The 22499-nt window shown below is 41.2% G+C and overlaps 1 protein-coding gene across 2 annotated transcripts in view; it reads right to left on the bottom strand.

Annotated features, from left to right (window-relative positions):
• DOK6 (docking protein 6) overlaps nucleotides 1-22077 on the bottom strand; it is a 243176-nt gene extending 221099 nt beyond the window's left edge. For both annotated transcript variants that reach the window (XM_024580552.3, XM_053912854.1), the window contains exon 1: nucleotides 21344-22077. In XM_024580552.3, the coding sequence (XP_024436320.1) occupies nucleotides 21344-21409 (66 nt within the window). In that variant the 5' untranslated portion in view covers nucleotides 21410-22077. The remainder of the gene's footprint in view (nucleotides 1-21343) is intronic.
• Nucleotides 22078-22499: the final 422 nt, after the last annotated feature.

Genomic DNA, 22499 nt, shown 5'->3' with positions numbered 1-22499 from the left:
ACTGGAGATGATGAAATAAAAATGTCACTATGTCTTAGCTTCCAGTTCTTATAATCTAATATAAAGTTCCATTAAAAAAAAAAATCAAACGTCACCAAACTGTCAGCATATCGGAAGGTAAAGATGTAGACAACCCAGGGAATAGGTTTCTCCTTAAAGAATACAAAAATGGATCATAATAACAAATGTAAGCAGCAAAAATAGACATAGGCCCTCCCCTGCAATTCCTGTCTTTCGTACAATCTCCTGAGACAAGGTTTCAACAAATACATTGTTTTGGAAAATGTCACTCCCGCATCAGGATCTGTGACAAATTACTGGAATTCACATTGATTAGATGATTTCTTTTCAGATAGGAGTCTGTCATTAAGCTAACATGTTTATGGAAACAACAGGCATGCTGCTCGGGTACTAAACTCATTAACTGCGCTACAATTTACAATTACCTTGGAAGCCCAGGACTTACTGTGCACTTTAAATTTGCCAAATCTTTAGATGGCCCAGACCTTTATGCTTTTAGGTCCAGAGTTTAGAATGCTATTAACACAGGGGGAAGTGATTTAAGTAACACAATATTGACAAAAGTCAATAGTAAAGATTGTTCTCCAACAAAAGCAGCTGTAACTGCAATGATTCCAGTTGAAGCTTTATTTGATGTCAGTAGGATGCTAAGCATTATATCGATGGTACAGACTGAGTGGCATGAAATCTGCATAGGAGCAAGAGCACAGTCAAGATTAGAACATACACACAAGACAGGAAAAAAGCTTATTCCATGCAGCCCATGGGAGTGGAAGGTGTTCTGTGGACTTCTTTATCAAGGGTCTTACTTAGGGATAAGTGAAATGGTTGTTAGTTTGATGACACCAGTTTTGTGTTTCAATAACTGCTGAATACATTCCCTACGGCATGGAAGACAAACAACATGTAACAATCCTATAAATGCTGCTGTCCATCTCCAAAGGCTCAGTTTTAAGGAAATCTTAGGAGAAGGAAAGCAGGGTGGGCGTGCATGGCGATGTGAATGGCTGGTGCTTAATCGAAGACTAACCTCCATGACCAGGATGAGAAGAAGTCATGGATGAAAGGAACAAAAGACAGGTAGACCTGGCAGCCACCCCTCCTGGCTCAGGCAATTTGAAAGGCAGGACAACCCTGAGTGGCTCTGGTTCGTTGGCCATAGAGTTAAAATAACTGCTCAAGCTCCCCAAAGAAGCCCCCTCTCTGGTGCTTAAAATGCTATTAATCTGGATTTGTTGAATTCTGCACAGAGTGGAGGGTTTCGCAATTTTCTAGCAAAAGGATTAATCAGTTAATACCCTTCACGACTGCTCTATAAAAACATTTTTTAAGCCAAAGCAATTCACCAAAGCTTTTAATAAAAATAAAGACCCAATACCTAGCATGAATCGGACAGGGTCTTTCTATCATTTATAATAATGTGTTGAATAAATATACCTTTAAATATCCATGAAAATTAGGATTTTTAATGGAAATGGGAAGAAGCAATACTATAAGCAAAATATTCATGGGAAGCTGATGTTTGAGGATACATTTTGTAAATTCCTTAACCTTTGCAGCCCAAGGGGAGGTTTGAGGGCACACCCACTCCTCTACGTCACAAAACTAACATTTTAGTTTATAAACGGTGAGTGAATTACCTCTCTGCTGAGGCCTGTGCTAGACCTTGAGAACACACAGTGAAAAACACACAGGATGCTTGCTTTCATAAACCATATGGCTGGTAGAAAACACGAACAAATAAATACCCAGTTATACACACCAATAAGACGAGTTGAAAGGGCGAAATGAGAAGCAGAATGTGCTGCTGCTTTGGGAAGCCCAACGTGAGCATGGCCTGGTTTGAGAGGAAACTTCCAGAAAGACAGAAGTGGACTTTGAAAACAACGGTTATGAAACATGGAAAGAAGAAAATATACTTTGTTTAGGATAGATGCCACTATTTTACCAGTTCTGTACAAGTTAAAAACCAGTAGATTCAGTAGCTTAGTTGGAAAGTAACGAATTCACCAAAGTGTCAGTTAATATAAACTTCTCAGACCAAGGAGCTTGCTACACAATTTCTTCACTGTCTATGAGTTTGATACAATTTCTTTCCTGCCCATGGAAGGGTGTGAATGACCTCATATTTAATTACTGTTTCACGATATGTAATGTGTATGTAGAAACATGATCATATTTAAGTACAAATACATTGGTCAAGCCCATCCAGTAGCTTTATATAAAGCACAGAATCATAGTTTTACTTGCATCAACAATATTATTGGTATCTAATTATTATTTATATATAATATACTATATTAGCATATTCATTATATTATTAAAAATTACATTTTTGATATGTTATATTATTATTCACATGTATGCCTCCTTGCTTTGCATCATTATCAGGGTCTAGGAATCTCATTGGGCCCATACATGATCATAAGTTTTATTTTTTTAAGTTGTGAATCTTCTTTTTGCTGTTTTCACTCAATGATTGATGAGGCCAGAGTGATTCAATGATTACTTTAGTGATTGTAAAAGAATACTTTTCTTTCTATTTCTACCACTCTTTTTGCATTTTTATTGCTCACTCTTTGGAAAAGAAGTTTTCTCCTCTCCCCAACACACCTACATATTGTTCTGGAAAGTTAGGAACTGGTTAAAAGCTGGTAGGCGTGTGAAGAGGCCACACAGAACCTCGCTGGGACAGGCTCTCAGGGGCCACCTCGGGGACAATTTAAATATCAAGACAAATAATGAGAGAAGTTGATTATCAGTCGAATTTTTAAAAAGAATACATAAATGATATTACAGAAATAAGAAAAAGTTGTTTTAAAACACAACACATGAATAGGAAAGTAGCTTCTTTATTTAATGACTTTTATCCATAGATTCAACATCAAATAAAACAGTATCGGACTCTCTAATAAAAATTGTATCGATTATGGCTGTTGAGGCCAAGTGCCAGGTGTAGTGAGTACGTTGCTTTCCCAGTTCCTGCTGAGATGCTTTCCCGAATGTGAATTTCGGGATAGTATGCCCTGAGCTCAGTGACGGGGAGGTCTCACTATGACAGCAGAAGCTTGGGCACGGAGAATTAAATGTGGACACAGAAGACAATCGCCACCGGAAGCTGTGCGGAGGACGTTCAGAGCCTGGGTTCTGGGGACGAGGCTGGCCGGCCTCTAATCCTGTTTCAGGGTCCGCCAGTCACTCGCCAGATGCCTGCCTTTCCTCAAATATTCAGAGGTAGATGTTAAATTATTAAAAAGTAAAATGCTGAGAACATTGACACATGGGACGGCATCAGCCAAGGTTGGCCATGCACTATTCCTGGTGTTTGGTGTTGTCAACTGATAAGACATAGGGACCGATAAGCAGGATAAGAAGAAACTGAGGCAGTAGGTGTAAAGTGGGAAACAGCACCAACCTTTCAGAAAACCTGTTGAGTCCTAGGACGTAGGAAAAGCACATTTTAGGTGTTACTGCAGTTGACTGTATTGAATTTGGATTACAATAAAATACAATATTATAAAAGAATTTATTTTTGAAATGTATTTCTGAATAAAAACTAAGTTTCTGCATGTTTTTAAAATACACATCGTGATGTGGTAGATATGGTTCTTCTATAATGTTTTAATAATAATTATTTTTATATGCCAAAACATATTTGAAACCTGTGTTTCTTCTACTTAAAACAAATTTAGAGTCCTTAATCTCTCCATTATATTCTGGTTTTAAATCTGGATACACTATAGTCATGGAAATCTCTAAGGGAATTGGCATTTCAAACTAGTTGTTCATTCTTTTGTAGAAAAAAAAGATTAATGTTGTCATTATTTGCGTTGAATTTAAAAAAGATAAATGAGTTCAAATTGCCCACAATTTAGCTTTTTGAATATAAATGACAAGTCCTTTGCCAATACAGCTGCAGGTAATTTTGCTGAAAAAGAAGGACTGCCAATATTTTACATTTTATTCTGTGGCATTTACCCCTAACATGTTCTGTGCTCCTCATCTGCTGTCAGTTACAACCCGGAGGCCCTGTGGACCTAACTTCATATCTCTGTGTATACATGAACCTCCATATCGATCTAGCATCTCCCAACATGCAACTGTGACTCTACATGGTTCTAACAAATATGCCCCATATGCCAAAAAAGAGAAAGCACATGGGAAAAAACCACATTGAGATATTTTATAGTATGAATTATTCATACATATGCAAATACTATATTAATATACAAAATACATCAACATATAATATATGGATGCATATTTCTATTGGACATAGTTCAAGCCATGTTCACATTATATATTGAAATGAATACACACATGAAATTAACTTACAGACCCTCAATGTAGCACAGCTTTTCTGCTGTAAAAAGGCCAAGTGACTTTTTACCCAGCAAGAATGGAATTCTAGCATCGCTAGAATCCTGTGATTACTGCTGGAAGCTTACCTACTAGTTTCCAAAACACCATTTGTTGAAAAGACTATTTTTCTGGTTACTGTGTACTCCTGACATCCTCATTGAAGATTAATTGACCACATGATGTGGATTTATTTCTGGGCTGCCTATTCTGTTCCACTGGTCAACAGGATGGTTTTTGCCAGTACCGTACTGTTTTGATTACTGTAGCTTTAAAATATATTTAGAAATCAGGAAGGGTTATGCCTCTAGCTTTGTTCTTGTTTCTTAGGACTGATGTGGTTATGTGCACCTGTGGTCTTTTGTGATTCCATATAAAGTATAGAATTGTTTTTTTTTTCATTTCTGTAAAAACTGTCTTTGGGATCTCAATAAAGATTGCACTGAATATATGGATCGCTTGGGGTAGCATGCACATTTAAACATGCCATGACACAGGATGTCTGGACAGCCACATGTAAAAGAATGAACTCTTATCTTATACCATACACAAAAATTGGTAAAAATGGATTCAAGACTAAAAATAAAAAGCACTTAATTCATCTTACTGCATATTAAATTACATTCTTACAGCAGTGATGCAAAGGTTTCTAATGTAATATCTGCCATAAATTTAATTATTCCCAAATGAATGTTTATAAATGTATTACAGACTTATCTTTTACCCAACTCTGTAACAACAAGCTCTTTATACACCTATAGGAGGATATCAGAAAGTAACAATTACAAACCACAATTACAGACCATGAGTCAGGTTCATTATTCACTGGAAAGTAAGACTGAATTAGAATAATCACGCACACTGGGTAGTCAGTACAGCCCAGTACACTGTAATCCTGAGTTCCAAACTGCTTAGCTCTTTTTACTTTCAAAGGGCCCAGGGTTGAGTGGTTAATTATTTGATCACCCTAATATATAGGGTGCACTTTGCTATGTTCTACTTTAATTTTAGTTGCAATGTTTTTTTTAGTCTTTTTTGTTTTTAATTTTTTATTCCTATTATTTCACTACATTTTATGATTATCTATGCTCTTTTTATCATTTTTTATTGTTGTTCAAATACAGTTGTCTCCAATATTCTACTTTTTAAAAATGTGGTCATTGATCTAAAAGCCACTTAATAAGTAGTTGCTGAACATATTAAGTATACCACTTTTCATTGTCCCTAGTACTTGATTTAAAAGATAATAGATTTCCTCATTATTCAGTACTTAAAAATACATTTAATAAGTTCCCATTAAAAATCAAGCGTGGTATCATCAACTATTGGGGACCAAGATGGAGTGACATCACCAAAATGGCAGTGTGGGGGACTCAGGGCCCCATCTTTGCACAAAAGCCACGAAAACATCAGGAAAATTGGCAGAGGTAACTTCTGCAGAGTTCTGGAATTGTGCCTAACACTTAGAACCACCAGGGAAAGCTTTCTGAAGAAAGATGATGTCGCACTGCCCTGAGAGATGCTGTGGCAGTTGCAATTGCCAGCAGGACATCTCCCACTCCCCAGATCAGTGGAGGCCAGGGAAGCAGCAGACCGGGCTCCCGGTGCAGGCTGAGCACTCACTGCTCTCTGACCTTCAGGCTCCCCGCAAGGATGAAATGGAGGCCAGGGTGGAGCTGTCGATGGGCTGGCTAAGTATTGAAGTATGCAGGAAAAGTAAGGAAATTATGAAGATTAGAGCTGAGATAAATGAAACAGAGAATAGAAAAACAACAAAGAGAATCAACAAAACCTAGAGTATTTGAAAACTAGATGAAAAATTGACAAACCTTCAGCTGTACTGTCCAAGAAGGAAAGAGAGAAGATTCAGATTACTAAAATCAGAAATGAGAATGGGGAGATTACTGCAGAATTTATAGAAATAAGGATTGTGAGAGATATGGTAAAGTATATGCTAAAAAGTAGAAGTCCTACACAAAATAGACAACTCCTAAAGACACAAACTACCAAAAGGAACCGAAGAAGGAATAGAAAATGCAAAGAAATTTATAATAGTTTAAAAGATTGAATTAGTAATCAAATCAACCTCCACCCTTAAAAAAAGCCCAGAATCAGATAGTTTCACTTGGCGAACTATGCAATATTTTCAAACAAGAATTAACACTAATCCTTTTCCAACTCTTCCAAACAATAGCAAAGGAGGAGGGAGCACTCCTTACTCATTCAACTAAGAAGGAATTACCTTGATACCAGCGCCAGCAAAAGAAATCATAAGAATACTACAGACCAATACTCCTTATGAAAGTAGGTGTAAAAATCTTCAATAAAATACTAGCAAACTGAATCCCGCGTCATTACAAGATTATACACCATGACTAAGTGGGATTTGCCTCCGGGATGCAAGTGTGGTTCAACATAGGAAAATCGATCAAAGCAATACACCAGAATATGTTGGAGAAAAAAGTCCAGGTCACCTGATCACCTCAATTGCAGAAAAGCATTTGACAAAATCCAAAACCCTGTCATAATAAAAACATTCCATGAACTAGAAATGGAAGGAAATTTCTCATCCTAATGAAGGGCATCTGTGAGAAACGCAGAGCTAACACCACACTCCGAGGTGAAAGACTGAAAACTTTCACTCTAAGAGCAGAAGCAAGACAAGGGTGAGCACGTCGGCTGCTGGTATTCTATGCTGTACGAGGAGGTATAGCCAGAACTAATTGGCAATTAAAAAAAATCAAAGGCATCCAAATTTTTAAAACAATGAAGGAAAAGTATATTTGCAGAAGGCCTGATCTAAAAATCATAAAAAATACACACACACAATACCTGTTCGAGCTAATAAACAAATTCAGCAAAGTGACAGAGTGAATACAAGATCAGCATAAAAACTCAGATGGAGCCCTACAACCTGGCAATTAATAATCTGAAATGAAATCAAGAAAACAATCCCATTTATAATAGTATCAAAAATACAATACTTAGAAATAAATGTCACCAAAGTGGAAGACTTGTAAATTTAAACTATAAAATATTCCAAAATTAATTGAAGACCTAAACAAATGGAAAGACATCCCATGTTCATCAACCCCAGCATGTGACCTACAGAGTCATTGCAATTCCTATCAAAACCCCATTGGCCTTTTGCAGAAATTTATATAACAAGATGGAATTGTCAGTAACCCCGGACAGCCAAAACACTCATGATAAGGAAGAATGTTGGAGGACTCAGTTCCCAGCTTTAAAATTTACTACAAAGCTCTACCCTGGACGTAGGTCATCGTCTCCAGCAGAGGTGATGCCTGAGAATTTAAATTGGCAAATGCAGCAGGAAGAATACCACGGGTCTAGGCCTGGCTGGTGTGGCTCAGTGGAATGAGTGCTGGCCTGTGAACCAAAGGGTTGCCGGTTTGATTCTCAGTCAGGGCACATGACTGGGTGTGAGGGGCAAACCAAACACTGATGTTTCTTTCCCTCTCTTTCTCCCTCCCTTCCTCTGTCTAAAAATAAATAAAATTTTTTAAAAAGAATACTGTGGGTCTATGTGTAGGGACCAACACGAGCAACTCGCTGGCACAAGACAGAGTCAGCAGCAGGCAAGTCTAGATGCCTGGAGAGTATAGTGCACAGGGAAATGCTGGAGAGGCAGAGGTGGGTCCTGAATGGTCTTGAAGCCAGGCTGAGTTTAGACTTGACCTACAGCACCATCAAGTCACCTAACAGAATTAGGAAACAAGTGGACCACATATGGCACTCCGACAATTGTTCTCTTATAGGCAGAGGTATCCAAAAAGCAGAGAGGGAGTCAGATGTCTCCAGCTTCGAAGGAGTAACTTCTGCCCTGAGCAGCTGTGGCCAGGAGAGTGGGGGCCCCTGGTACCAATAATAATATCACAAGTACACATCCTTCTATAGCACTTGACTTGCATCACTTTTCTAAATGGTTTAACTGATTTAGTCTTCACCCCAGTGCCACTTTGCAAAAGACAAAAGTGGAGAACAAAGAGGAAGTGAATTCCCACCATTGCCAGGAACTGCCGGAGTGCAGCAAGGTGTTAACCCGAGACAGTCTTGCCATAGAATCTGTGCCCTTAGCTACTAAGCTATGGGATCCTCGTTAGGTCTCCTAAAGGCTCTGTCTCTGCTTGCTGAGAGGGGACCTATTCACAGGTAATCCATGTTCATGTTCAGACACTAAAATCTTTCTATAGATATAGAAATTTAAGAAATCAGTATGAAAGAAATCATTTTCAGAATTCTACAGCTTCCAATTTTTTAATTCAGATCTGAATCTCCTAATATTTGTTGTAAAGTAGTCTACTGTCCATCTACCCTCTTTATGCCAAATGAAAAGAAATGATTCATCATCATTGTTTTTTAGATAAAATCGGTGTGAAAACACCTTCATACTCCATCGATTTGTGTATTAATTCAACGAATATATACGGAGGACCTGTCACGGGTCACCTTGTGTTATGAGAATGTAGTGGGGACAATGCAGCTGGTCCCTAACCTCAGGGACCTTAGCCAGTGGGCGAGAGAAGCACTAAGAAAATATATATTCTTTATATATAATCCCAGACCACGATTTTGCTACGAGGAGAAAATACAAGCACTTTTTAAGACAATAATCTGCATGTAAACAAGTATCAAGAAGAAATTAAATTCTACTGCTGAAAAGTAACTTGCCAAGCATATTCAGAATCCTTACAGACAGGTAAAAATTAAAAGCGCATCACAGGTGATTTGGGAGCACTTGTAAGATGAGCAAATTTACTCTATTTTAAGGAAAGAGAATAAAACAAGTCCGAAATAACACTAATGGTGACATTTTGAAAATAATAAACCACAAGGTAAAAGGAAGGCTGATTAATTATGCAGAGTGTGTACACAATTCAGGATTATCCAGATCTTCTGAACCCTTTATTTTGTTCTCTCACCCCATCTGTGCCTATCCCAGGGTAACCATGTTTTAATCCTCAGCTTAAACGTTATCTCCTTTCTAAAGTATTTTCCTGAACTCTGCCCTCCTTCCAGCTAGGATGATTTGTCCTTTTCTCTCAGCATCGAAAATACTTTTTTGTGTCTTTCTTAAGGCAGCGCAAACACTGGGCGCCGCATGACACATTCAGGTGTTGCACCTCCACCTGCGCCCCCTCTTTATATCACACAGGACCCCCGGAGTGCTTCTCACCTGCACCAGCTGTTCCGTGGACAATGACTGTGTACGTCCCCTGGCCGTTGATGTTTCCATTATAAAAAAGAATAACAGATTTGTATCTACATTTACTGCTACATCGCCCCATGCATGTTCTGGTGGGCCAAAGAATAGAATCCTCTGATTCAGAAAGAACTTGTCAATTCAGGTTATCTAGGCTACCCATGCTTGAATGCGTCACTGGGGGTAAGCTTGGTATGGTTTTCAAATTTTTTCCTTATAAGAAATATTGTTCAAAACCATTCTGATTAAATTGTGTGTCCATTGATGTTATACAGAGATGACGTATTAAGTGTATTTTCTCTTGTCTTCCAGTGTCTTCAAAATACCTATCACAAGATGAAATGATGGACAGAGAAGGAACAACTATAGAATTTCAAAAAGTAAGCCCTGTTCCAGTAGTGTATTTGTCATACTTCGACTCTATTTTTGAGAGTAACAGTATTATAATACCTGCCACAAAATGTTACTTTAATATCATTAGATATTGAAATAATGGTAATTTTTCTTTGTTGACTATTAGGAGTGATTTAATATAAATTTTAAAAACACAAAATTTGCCAGGAAAAAGAAGGTATATAGAATTATTTTGAAAAGTTTAACTGTAGCATGTTTCTGTCTTCTGTTATAATTTCAAATGCTTAAAGCAGTGAAGTGACTTTCAAATTAGCCTTTTGGGCATCCAAGAGCAGGGGCTGAGGTCCTCCCAGAGCTCCTGAATCTCACCGCCACTGGGAACACGCAGTAAATCTCCACTTGGACACTGTAACTTGTTTTCCTCTTCAAAGAAAGAAACTTCAAACAAAGCCCATCTTTTCTAGTTTCACATTCAAGGTTTTCCAGAGTCAAGGGAAACAAAGCTTATTGTTTAATAAGAATAGAAATCCAAGAAGAAACAGCAGTTTGTGGTGAAAAGTGAAATGACTACCCACCCAAAATTCTCCACAGAAAGAGTCAGTGCTAGAAGGGTCTCAATGAAAAGAACCGTAACCCAAGAAACATACTCAAGCTCCAGTTCTCTTTTTTCTTCAAAGCCCATAGTTTTCATTAATGTCCACTCCAGTGTTGTTCATGCTATGGTTTTGAACAGGGCGTAATGACGTGAATGCGTCGTCACAATAGCACAGAGCAGTTTCGCTGACCTAACCCCCTGGAAACCGCTGCCCTTTCTACTGTGTCCATGATTTGTGCCTTTTCCAGAGTGTCTTACAGTTGGGGTCAAGTTCTCTTTCAAGTGTAAAAGTTCTAGGCAGACCTTCCCACTGTATGCAGTACACAAAAGAATTTACTCAAGAATGCTCTTCCTATCTTCCTGAAAACAACTATTTACTGGTGATAGCCAGCTACCCAATATATGTATCAAAATAAAGGCTCAAGAATGGAGAGGCTGTGATGTGGATATCACATAGATTTAAATATAGAACTGTATATAAATATATAATATCTAATAATATAATATGAATATAAACATAGAGGTTTTAAGAGTTGTAAGAACTCTGTAAGACAGAATATAGATATAAAAGGCCCTAATAAGTTAATCAGAAAGAGAAGAAAATTTATGTGTGCTAACTTTATCTAGTTTTATGGCAGAGAATGAGGAAATATGATGCTAACTTATCTTAAACATTATCTTTACATCTGTAATGAAAAATGAAGAGAAAGAGTAGATACGCCTCACAGGGACGAAGCCAGGAAAGGGAGAGGGTATGCACTTAAAATTGTGTGCAAATTACATATATTCTTAAAAAATAAAAAATAATAAATTGGAACTATTTTACACAAAAATAAGCAAATAAAATAATACAAATAGATTTATGAAAGTGCAAAGAGAATATTTAATGTCATTTTACAACTGGAACTTCTTACCACTTCATCATCAATCCGCTTATTGAAACAAAGCCCCAGTTCAACATTCACAGCTTCCATGCATCCTTTCCCACCCCGCAATCACTCGCTGATGGAAATGCCCTGCTCTGTGCCCGCCTAAGCACAAAATAAGTCTCTCTTTTATCGTGAGCTCGCTAGGATTCCACAAAAATTAGCAGATGCTAGACCATCCCCACCGGTTCCATGCGATTCCTTAATGGAAGGATCCATGTCTCAACTGTCTGTCTCCAGCAGATGAATGAATATTTGACAGATCAATGACGACATGGACTTACACACGATTGGATAATGAATTGGAGGGGGACAGCCTGAGGCTATGACTGGTATGTGGGATGGGAAGGCTGGCTCCCTTGCCCCAATTAATGACACCTCTCTAGAGCCATCCCAGTATCAGAGGCCCCTGAGGTCCCTGAGAGGCGAGCTGCAGCCACAGCTCCAACCCCGAGAGGTTCAGCATCTCCCCGCGCCAGCCCTAACCTCTTCAGTCCCTCGCACAGGTTTCTGCCGAGGCAATCCCAGTAGGCCTCCCAGTGCGGATCTGTGCTCGCCCCCTTGTGCGCACGTGCGGTCTCCCTTCATTTCTTTTGAGCCTCTTCACTGTTGTAAATGGGAGAATTAGTTTAAGTTCAAGTGTTTAAGCAGTTCATCCAAGATCACATGGGGTCACCTGGCAGAAACACGAGCGACGACGACGCCAGGAGGGCTTGAGGTCAACAAGTCTCTGTGCAGTGAGTGAAAAACCAGCAACAGGCTTCTGACACAGCTCCCCCTGCCTGCGAACCTCGTCCGCACCCCTCCACCAGCGCTCCAAGATCCTCCCAAACTCCCCCGTCTAATCGAAGGCATCCTCTGCTACTTATGCTCAGAAAAGAACCAAAGTCGGTAAGAAACAGCTAAAAGGCACCAGGAGATAGGAAACGGAATAACCCCAGTGGGAAAATCAGGTGGACAGAGGAAACCTCGCTGCATTTGCGGCTACCCAGAAGGTGCACCTAGTATTCTTCCGACCTTCTCCATGCTTCGGCAGCACTTTACACAATATAGAAAACCTGAGGTCAGAAAACACTTAGGAAAACATGTGACAAAATCCCAAATGGGAAATCCTTGCAGTTCAGGCCCTACTTGTGCTCTCGCTGGTGATGTCAGTGTCCTATAAGCGAAATAGTCCCTGAGAAGCAGCACTCCACCTGTCTTTCCAAACTAGCTATACCCAGGTCTTTAGAAAGGAAAGACTGTCCGTGTGTCTTCTCCAGAGTGCGTACAGAACAAAGCCTCCAAATCCCGTGTGCACGGAGCTTCGGGGGCTCCTACTCAGAGACCAGCAGCCGGACCCCTCCCTGCAAACGCGGCACTACAGTCTCAAGTACAGCATCAGACCTGGATGGATATGCCATTTAGCGTTATCTGGGGTAATTTGTGGCTGCTATTTTGGTTTAAAATATTTTATTACATTCTAATTAACTTACAGAATTGGATGCAATAAAAAAAAATGAAACGTCGTTCACTTAAAAAGTCACCTCTAACGCCCCCTGCCAGTTCTACTGCAATGTGCTAGGCAGAAGGTCTTGCAAAATATCTGAGAGAAAGCTTCCCTGAAGTCAAAACTATTATTTTTGCCATGAAATTAAATAATACTTTTTAAAAATATTTCACTGAATCTCAAAAAAAAATTCAGGAAGGAAAATTGAAGCCTGCTTTCTAAGAGTGCATTATTACCTGTTCCCCAAGAAGTAGTGGTCAATGAGTATTAGCAAATACAGAGCTAAGAGATCCCCTAGACAAGCTGGATGTGTTCTACTTCATTTTTAAAATAAATTCAGATTGCATTAACATTGACAAAGTAGATTCAAACCCATTAGAACACACACACAGTCAAACTCTGAATAAAACTGAGTGAGTAGAAGGCAGAGTCTATGATTTTACTTACACCACTCTCTCTGCAAGCTGCCACTTCCATGGCTTGGCAATAGTCAAAACCATTAAAGCAAGTAAATAACTGCCTTCCAAGGTCAAGCAGACATCCCCACAGCCTTAAAACCTTGACTGAATAGCCTTTATTTGGCCAGAAAGTATCAGGCACACTCACGTTATTTTTAATTAGGAAGCTACTCTTTAGCTTAATTCACTTGATATCTTTCAAGAGCTGCACAAATAACATTTTAAAATTGTATTAATGTATGCTTTAAATAACATTTTATTTTCTTCCACTAATAATTTTTATTTTCCTCTTTTTGAGGGAGAGTTTAAACATATAAACTCCGAACTCTAATTTCTAGGTATCAGCACCAACAAATGTATTCCCTGCTTCCTGTAGTCACTATTTAATTAACTAAACTATGAATAGGATTAATTTTACATAATGAAACCTTGCTTAAATACAAAAATATGCACACCTATTAAACAATCAGCTTAAAGTAATTTTCACTCTTCAATCAGTTTATCGATAGAGTTGGGCTCTTTTAAACCACTTCAGAATATCAGCGATGAACTGGTTTAGTTTTATAATTCTGGGGTAAAAGTTTCACTAAATTTAACCTTTATTATGGAATATTTGGGTGTTGTAATATATTTACAGGTTATTTTTTGCTTCCTTTTCTTTGGTTATTACAATTTATATGTATATTAATAGATCCTATTATCTAATGGCTGTGGCTTTAAAGAAACAATGCTTAAATGAAGTCGCTATTTTAAATTCATGTAGCAAAATTAACAAATGAAGATTATCCATGATCCCTTTGTCCCGCCCAGATTATTCTATTCACCCGCCCAATACCTCTGCCACACCCACCTAATGAGCTCCGCCTCTTCACCAGAACTAACTCAAATGCCCCCATGTTTTGGGAGCCTTCTTGCTTCTCAACTGCAGCATTGCCTTCTACTTGTCTCACCATCTTCCCTTGCAAAAGGCACATGTAAGTCTGTTGGTTTAGTTTCTTGATCCCTTATTTTAGGTGCTCCTAGAACCTAAACTCCATGTTCTCTGCTTTGATGTATCCTGGCCATCCACATGGTCACTGCACAGAGCAAGGCCTCCAAACAGTCAGCTTCCAATGAGTGAATCACTGTCAGATACTAGATATGGAAAGAATAACAGCTTTCCTATAAACCAGCAGCGACCAACGAGATAAGCTCATTTAAAACAAATGATTCTGTCTGATTCAGACAACAACAAAAACTTTAAGTATATAAGAATACATAAACAAAATACTGGAAGTACAAATTTGAAAACACAAAAAAGAAGGACTTGTTCACCAAGCTCATGGATAAGCACATTTAACAAACGGAGGTGTAAAACTGCTATTCCATGTGGAGACCAAGAGATTCCAAACTTAAATCTAAAAATAAAAATGAAGTATAGGTTGATTAAAAATATAAGTGTATATGGACTTGCATGAAAACAACAGAATAAAATAGAAAATAGCAGTTTTATGTTACAGCAAAGAATGACTTTTTAAATGAGACACAAAAAGTATAAGCCACAAAGAAAATAAATAAGTTGATTTCACTAAAATCTAAAATACCAGTAAGACTCAGGAGGCCATAAGAAAATTAAAGACAAGCCATGCCACAGGTCTAGATAGCTGTGTAGTTTATAACTGCAAGAGAATCGTACTCAAAGCAGAGGCAGAACTCTTGCACGTTGATATTTCACAGAAAGATGGGCTGTGAAACTGAAGAGATAACTCACAAACCTGGGAAATTAATGTGTCAATAAACACATGAAAACATGTTCAAACTGCAGGGAAGTACAATTTCAAAACGCTCATTTATCCAAGGGAGGAAAATGTTTCACCCCACCAGGTGCTGATGAGCAAGCAGAGTGAAGGGGACCCAGTGGGGAAGCACGTGGAGGCAACTCTGGGAAGCGCAGAAGTGAGCACGGACCTGCCTGTGCCCAGCCAGTCCATCACTGAGCATATAACCGAAGAAACTCTTGAACATTTGCATTAGGAAATACAAACTGTGGAGTACTTATACAAAGAAAAAGCATACAGAAATCAAATGAATAAACTAGGACTCGATGTATCAAAATGACTAAATCTCAAAAACATAACCAGATATGTTTCAGGAAGTCATACTGTCTGATTCCAATTATATAAAGTTGAAACTATATGAAGCAAGAGCATATATTAAAGAAATATAAAAATGTAATAAATATAGAAAAACTATACGCATAGAGTTACAAGTATAAGTTTACTTCTGAAGTTACTGTATTGGGATGTAGAAGTACCTCAGGTTTATCCATTTTATAATATATTTTTAAATCTAAAGAAAATGTAGCAAAATATTATTTTAATAAAGCTTTATATTCTCTGTACACATGAAATATTTTATAATTTAAAACAATATAGCAGGTCAATTACTGTTGAGGATATGATAAAAGAACTTCTCTCATATCATTGCTTCTGGGCTTATCCATTAGAACAATTACTTGTGAGCAATCTGAAAACTTCTAGTGAAGTTAAAACATACATGTCTTAAAAACCAACAACTCTACTTTTATCCACATTACATACCCTGGATACATGTGATCAAAGAGAATGATGTATGTGTATTTGTTGAAACACAAACAGAAAAACCTTATAAATGTCCATCAACAGAGGAAGTGTGGTTTATCCATGCAACGCAAGAAACACAACCCTGGACGTGAACAAACTGGGTCTATATGGGAACAGGGAAACGCTGAATAACACTGTGGAGTGCGTTAAATGGCAGAGATTCAAATGGGTCTTCAACTCAGCATTTTTCTATCTTAAAAATTTAAATCATAAAAAGGTACCATGATAATACTAGCAAAATATGGGTAGTTTGTAATATGAGTCTGTGTAATTTCCAGTATGCTTGGGATATTACATAATTTTTAAATCCCTAAATGAAACAATGGTAGGTATTGTGGATAGCTCTGAATTACAAGTTTATGTTTAATTATTACTCTAGGTAATGAGAAACCATGGGAAAACTTAAGAAGGGGAATTATATGTTTCAAACTGAAATTTAGGAAAATTACTCTGGCAGGACTACAAAGGTAACCGAGCAGGCAGGCAGTAAAAATAACCATTGGGAAGTCCCATCAACATCTGAACCTAAAGTTATAGAAGCGAAATTTCAACTGGAAAGAGACCACAGATGACACTCCCAGGTGGCACCGATAAGATGTGGCATTTGGTTGTGTGCAGTGACTCAGAGAAAGGGAAGATCTGGTATTGTCTCTGAGATCTGATACTGAATCATGTTTAAATGAGGAGCAATGCTGATCAAAGCATCTACTTACGTATGTTCACATGTGACAGAGTGGCCAGTTTGGGAAGAAGAGTATGTTCTACTTGGACTCATTCATTGGCCTGAGGTTGCACTACAGGTACTGAGCAGGACAACTTGCTTAGAAACTTGGGCACACACATATGGAGACTGGAAGTGAGAAGAAAGTTTAGAATAGCGACTTTAGAGAAGCCTTTGGAGATGGGATAAAACTGTAGGGCTCAGGACTAAATAGGGATCATAAGGGACAGAGGACTGGATGTGAAAAAAGCTCATTGGGAGAGCTGTGGCAATGGTGGGGACAGGGAGAGCAGGAAGAGGGGGGGAGTCAGTGAAAGACGTGGTGAGAAAGGGGGCGAGGCACAGTGCGGGGCCCTTGCCCCCCAGCACATGTACCAGAGGCATTACAAGCACTTAGGGTTTATTTAAGGCTGGAAATTGGCGAGATACCTACAGGATCTGGCAGAAGTAATACCTGCTTGAGTGTGGTTGGTAGGGTAATGATATGGGTGTAATAGTTTATAGTTCTAATTTGAACATTTCACCTAAAATGTCACATGGCATACTTGAGTGTTAAATTGCTATGTTACGGAATAACGTGTCTATGATTTTGTAATACAAAAGGGGCATATTTGTGCCAGGCCCTGTACAATGGAAGGTCCAGAAGTAGAGTGTTTTCTAGGTCATATTATCTGTGCTTCTGGTATCTCCCACAAATTAAGGTGACATTTTTAAAGACTGACAGTGAAGAGCTAGTCTGGCAAAGACAAGGAGGTCCCAGAGTCCAGGTGAAGAAGTATGGCGGCCTGGCGCCTCCCTGCAGGGGCTGCCTATGCGTGACACCCTGGCAACCTCCCCTCTGGTTCCTGTGGCCTCATGCCCATCCAGCCAAGCACGTCATTTGCCTGTGTAACTCTAAAACCCCTTTACTCAAGCAATTGCTCTGGATTAAAATCTGACTGCACCTTCATCCTTTGACTGTATCAAATACAAAACCTGGCAAAGTAGTTTGCCCAAAGCAAATAAGTGCTGTCCCAAAGAGGTAACATGAAATATAAAATACTCCCAAAATAATGATGTTCCTTCATCGTGGCTAGTCAAGTCAGTGTCTGCTGTTTAGAAATACCAGTATCAGTAGGTCAAAGGGTTGGGTCTACCGTGATCCAGGCGTGTTGCACAGAACGAGGGACAAATGGAGGTTTACAGCTGTCCGCATGGAAAATCATACAGTAATTAATAAACAGTTATGTAAGAATAATCTGTGTTTGCACATTCACAACTGTAAACCTACTTTTGTCCCACCCTGTATTCATGGAAACAGGGATATGTTATAAGGAAAGAATGAATACAGAATTTAAAGAATGGATTATAAAAGTTATGTCATTATACAATGCTTTTCATGATTTGATACCTTTGATACCTACAAATTTAATGATTTAATAAACATTTTTAAAGAACAAGAATAAAATTTGGGAACATTTTTTTCCTCAACATTATTTTCTTAAAGGAAGAAAAGCTGATGAACTAGTTCAGACAAATTTCAAAGCAAACATTCAAAAGAAGTATTAACGCCTGTACTTCACCCAGATGGTCAGCTAAGACACTGTCCTCAGCGGTTAGTACTAGAGTATCTGTGAAGACACTTCACCCTGGAGGCTCCTGGGCAAGGGCTGGCTGTGGCTCTCATTCAGCAGAATGCTAAGCACTGATTTGTGAGGAGTAAAGGGTACGTGAGGAGAACGTTTCATCTCCAAATATGTTTTCATGTCATAACAATCTCTGATTCAACTGGCCTCCTACTTGGGCCTTTTTCAATCCCATTACAAAATTATAAAATTAGGTATTTGAAAGCATATGTCCTTAAGAAGTCAAATACCTGTGCTTGTTTCATTAGAATTTTTAATTTTAAAATTTTAGTTTTGAACATGAACCGTAGAAGAGTCATTATGTATCTTTTGAGTTAAAATGGTTTATTTGGGAAAGTCCACAGTTCTGGGTCCATAAAATTAGTAATGTATATTAGCCATGAAAATGAAATGTTTATATAATTCCTATTTCTATGATTTTGGGTATGGCTATATGTTCTCATTTTTAAGGCAATGATATTTGCTTAGAGTTTTCTTATCTCGTGGGACCCATTTACCAAGCTTCACAGAAACGTGTGTGAAGTTTTGTCATTTGGATTCGCCCTTGTGAACACTAGAATATTCTGAATAGAAGCATCTCTAAAGTTTTTTTTTTTTAAATAAGTAACATTCTCCAAAAGAGTCAAGGTTAATTGAGTTTAGTATTTGAAGATTAAAACAACAACAACAAAACTGTTTCAACACCGACCTCTGTGAAGTTCACATTTCTCAAGTACAAATGGAGCACAAAAGTAATTCCTCTGTGTATAAAAATGCTTTTATTGTTTTCCAGGAGGGCTGTGCGTTACAAAGGCATAACTCTGTTTCCATACACTCTCAGCGTGTATGGAAAGGGCAGCTTTGAAAATGGAAACAGTACACAACCCCACGCATCTGAAATGGAATTCTCAAAGGGCATTTCAAAGACTGATAATGCCATGGTTACCCAAGAAGCATTCAGTGTTCTTCTTCCCTTGGATCCTATCTTTTAATTAGGCTGCGTGTTTGCTTTTACTATATGTAATCCAGGAAAGCTCGAGTGGGGTAGGAACCCAACAGACCCCAGGGCCAAGTGCGCAGGGAGGAGAGTTCTCGGTGCTGCTGAATTCCTTGGTGTCGTTTTCACGTGCACGGCCACTCCGCGGAAGCACACACACATGCCCCGGGGGACTTAAATCATCCAGGAGCTTATAACATTTGAGGTGTCAGACGCCGTTGAGATTCCAAGAACACGGGAGAGCAAGAATGATGAATAAGCACCACGTGGGAGAAGGAAGGGCTGCAAAGGTCAACTTCCCGAAATGGCTCTCGCCTCCAGTTCCAGTCCCGCACCTCCTTCCTCGGTGCTGGCTGTGCGGGAGACGATGTGAGCCCTGCTTCCCGGTCCGGAGGAGCCATCAGCCTCCTGCCTGGACAACTGCAGCTTCTCACGTGGCTTCTTTCTTATCTCCTGGGAAAAGAAGGAGGCGCCGCAATCTTCCACCCAAGAGCAGCTCCTGAAACCCCGCTGAGGGTCGGCGCCTCCTCCTCCCGCGCCAGGCTGGGGGAGGGGCTTCGTATTCCCTGCTTCTCCAGACCTGCCGAAGTTCCAGAATGGGTTCCCTGTGTCCTTGGGGGGCAGTCTGCATCTTGAACGTGAAACCAGACGGGGCAGCACAAAAAGGCGAGTCCACCAACACCCACCCACCAACTCCCCACGAAGCGAGGCCTTTCTGGTGTCTGGGGTTCATTCCACTTTTAGGGACTTTGCCCTACCTTAGTTCAATTTTCTAAAGCTATATTTATCTCTCTCATTTTTTTCTTTGTGGCAATATTAATGAGGTTCTCCCTCCTTTTCCCCCTTTCTCGCTTGTAGTATTCCTCCATTCAGATGGGAACGTAAGGAATGTTCTCGTCCAAGGCCGCTTTGCCCTAAAATTCCTGAGCTTTTGGAGCAGGAACTTTGAGAACAGTAAGGTAGACAGATATCCCAGGAATCAAAAAACAAAACAAAACAAACCCCCCCCCCAAAACCCCCAAACGGGCACTTTTCGCCCACAGCTGGCGTTTACCTTCCTGCCCCGGCCCAGCTGGCCCAGGTAGGGATCCATGCCCACCTCTACCGTGTGGTTCCCCGGAACCTCGAGCCAGTCGCTCCCACCTCTCCCCGCGTCCCCCAGGACTGGGCAGATCTCTGCTCAGGTGCTGCCCCTCCTCCGCTGCCCCCTCCTGTCCACACCCCAGGTCCTCCACGACCATGCACAAGTCCTTCTTACCTCCTTGTCTAGTCACTAGAGAAGTTCCGAACCCCCGGGGTCTACATTGTTTCTGCCCATGTCAGGCAGAGAGCATCTTTCAACAAAACAAAACAAAACTATGAAAAGGTCTCCGTAAACTTTGCTGTCGTGAACGCTCCCGTGCCAGCGGCTGCAAGCACACACCTGCCGGCACCCGGGCGCAGGTGCACCTGTCCGGGCGCACACACAGCCAGGAAGCCAGTCCGCGGGAAACCGGCTCAGGGCGCACTCGCGTCTCTGGCAGTCGGCAGCAGGGACGCGCGGTGCTGTCTGGGCATCAAAGGAATTTCGAAATGGGGTTGGGAAGCGAGAACCAGAAAATGGTGATTCTAAACACACACACCAGCGGGTCTGTCTGTCCCTGCACACTTTGGAGAACAGCCTGTGGTGGGTCGCACCGTCAACCTCAGGGCACATTCATCGCGGACCTGACAGTTCCTGTTGTCTACACGACTTCTCAGTCTGGGTCCAAACCAGCCTGGTGCACAGGGAGATGGGGACTAGTTTGCTCCCGGAGCCCTCAGCCTGGCATGCAGAGCCCCTGAGGCAGGTGCGGGCCCGGGACACCCAGCAACAAGCACGCCGTCTGCGGGCGCAGCCCGAGTCCCCGCGCCAGTCCCTGCTCCCAGCCCCCCGCTCTGCTGGCCCGAGCCAGGCGGGCACTGGGGAAGGAGAAAGCCAAGCGAGCCACTCACCCCCAGCTTCCTGCTGCGGATTTTCACGTAGCCCTGCTTGACTATGTCGTTAAAGTTGGAGGCCATGCCAGCGTGCTCGGCTTCGGAGAGTCCAGAGCCGCCGTCCGCCGCCGGGTCTGCGCGGGTCCCGCATCCAGCCAGCCGCCGCCAGGAGCGCGCCTCCGCCTGGTGCCCCGGAGCTCCCGCCGGCTGGGACTGGGGGTGGGTGGCAGAGCAGCCGCGGACAGGGACACTGCCTGGCGCCGCAAGCTGCGCCTGCCCTCCGCGTGCAGGTCCCCACCTTCGCCCCCGCCACCCCTGCAGCTCCCACGGGCTGGCCCCTCACTCGGCCGCGCAGAGCCGCCTGCAGCACACCAGCTCGGATCCTGGGCGCGGGGGGAGGGAAGGGGCGGGGGGCGGGCCGATTTGCCGACTCCACTCCCTCCCCCCGCCCCCCCCAGCCGGCGGGGTGGCTGGGCTGGGAGACGCTCGCCAGACGCGCTCCATCACCGCCTCCCCTTCCAGTGCCCCGCAGCTCCCACCGGCTCCCCGGCCCACAGCGCTCCCAGTGCCGGATTCCTGAGGACCATCTCCTCGTTCTGGGGCTCTTGATCTCCACTCCTAAATGGACCCTGGGCAAGGGAGGGTGGCTGGGATGCTTCAAAGGAAAGAGGCAATCAGGAGCGAGACAACTGTGTATTGCAAGGGCCGTGTTTACAGTGCATTTTTATTCCTGGGCACGGGCTCTCCCTCCAGGTCTTTGCCCCGTTAGGAAGTGTGGATCGATGCCAAGCCCTTCCCGGTGCACACAAAGAGACCAATCGTGCGCATGTGTCTAATCCCTATGCTGCTTGAGACACTAAGCACTCGGGCGAGGCAGCCTGTCGCCTACGTCCTTCCCAGCAAGCAGGCAGGGCCAGAGCAAATGGATTTATGCAGGACTTTTGGTTAACTATGACCGAAAGTGGCTCGTGGCTTTTCATTTTCTAGGGGAAAATGGGCACAGTAGCTGTTACTTGTGGGTGCAAATGATTTATTGAATGATCAACTTGTAAAAACCAAACAATGAAGAACTTTCTCCTGTTAATGTAGGAACGCATGTCATTTTAAAATAGGCTATTCTCTATAATAAAGAAATTGTCATTTAAAGTTATATCATTTTATAAGATTCAAGGAA

Source organism: Desmodus rotundus, chromosome 10, assembly GCF_022682495.2.
Source record: "Desmodus rotundus isolate HL8 chromosome 10, HLdesRot8A.1, whole genome shotgun sequence".
Taxonomy (NCBI): domain Eukaryota; kingdom Metazoa; phylum Chordata; class Mammalia; order Chiroptera; family Phyllostomidae; genus Desmodus; species Desmodus rotundus.
Note: the sequence above shows the minus strand (reverse complement) of the source record. Positions and strands in the feature narration are given on the sequence as shown.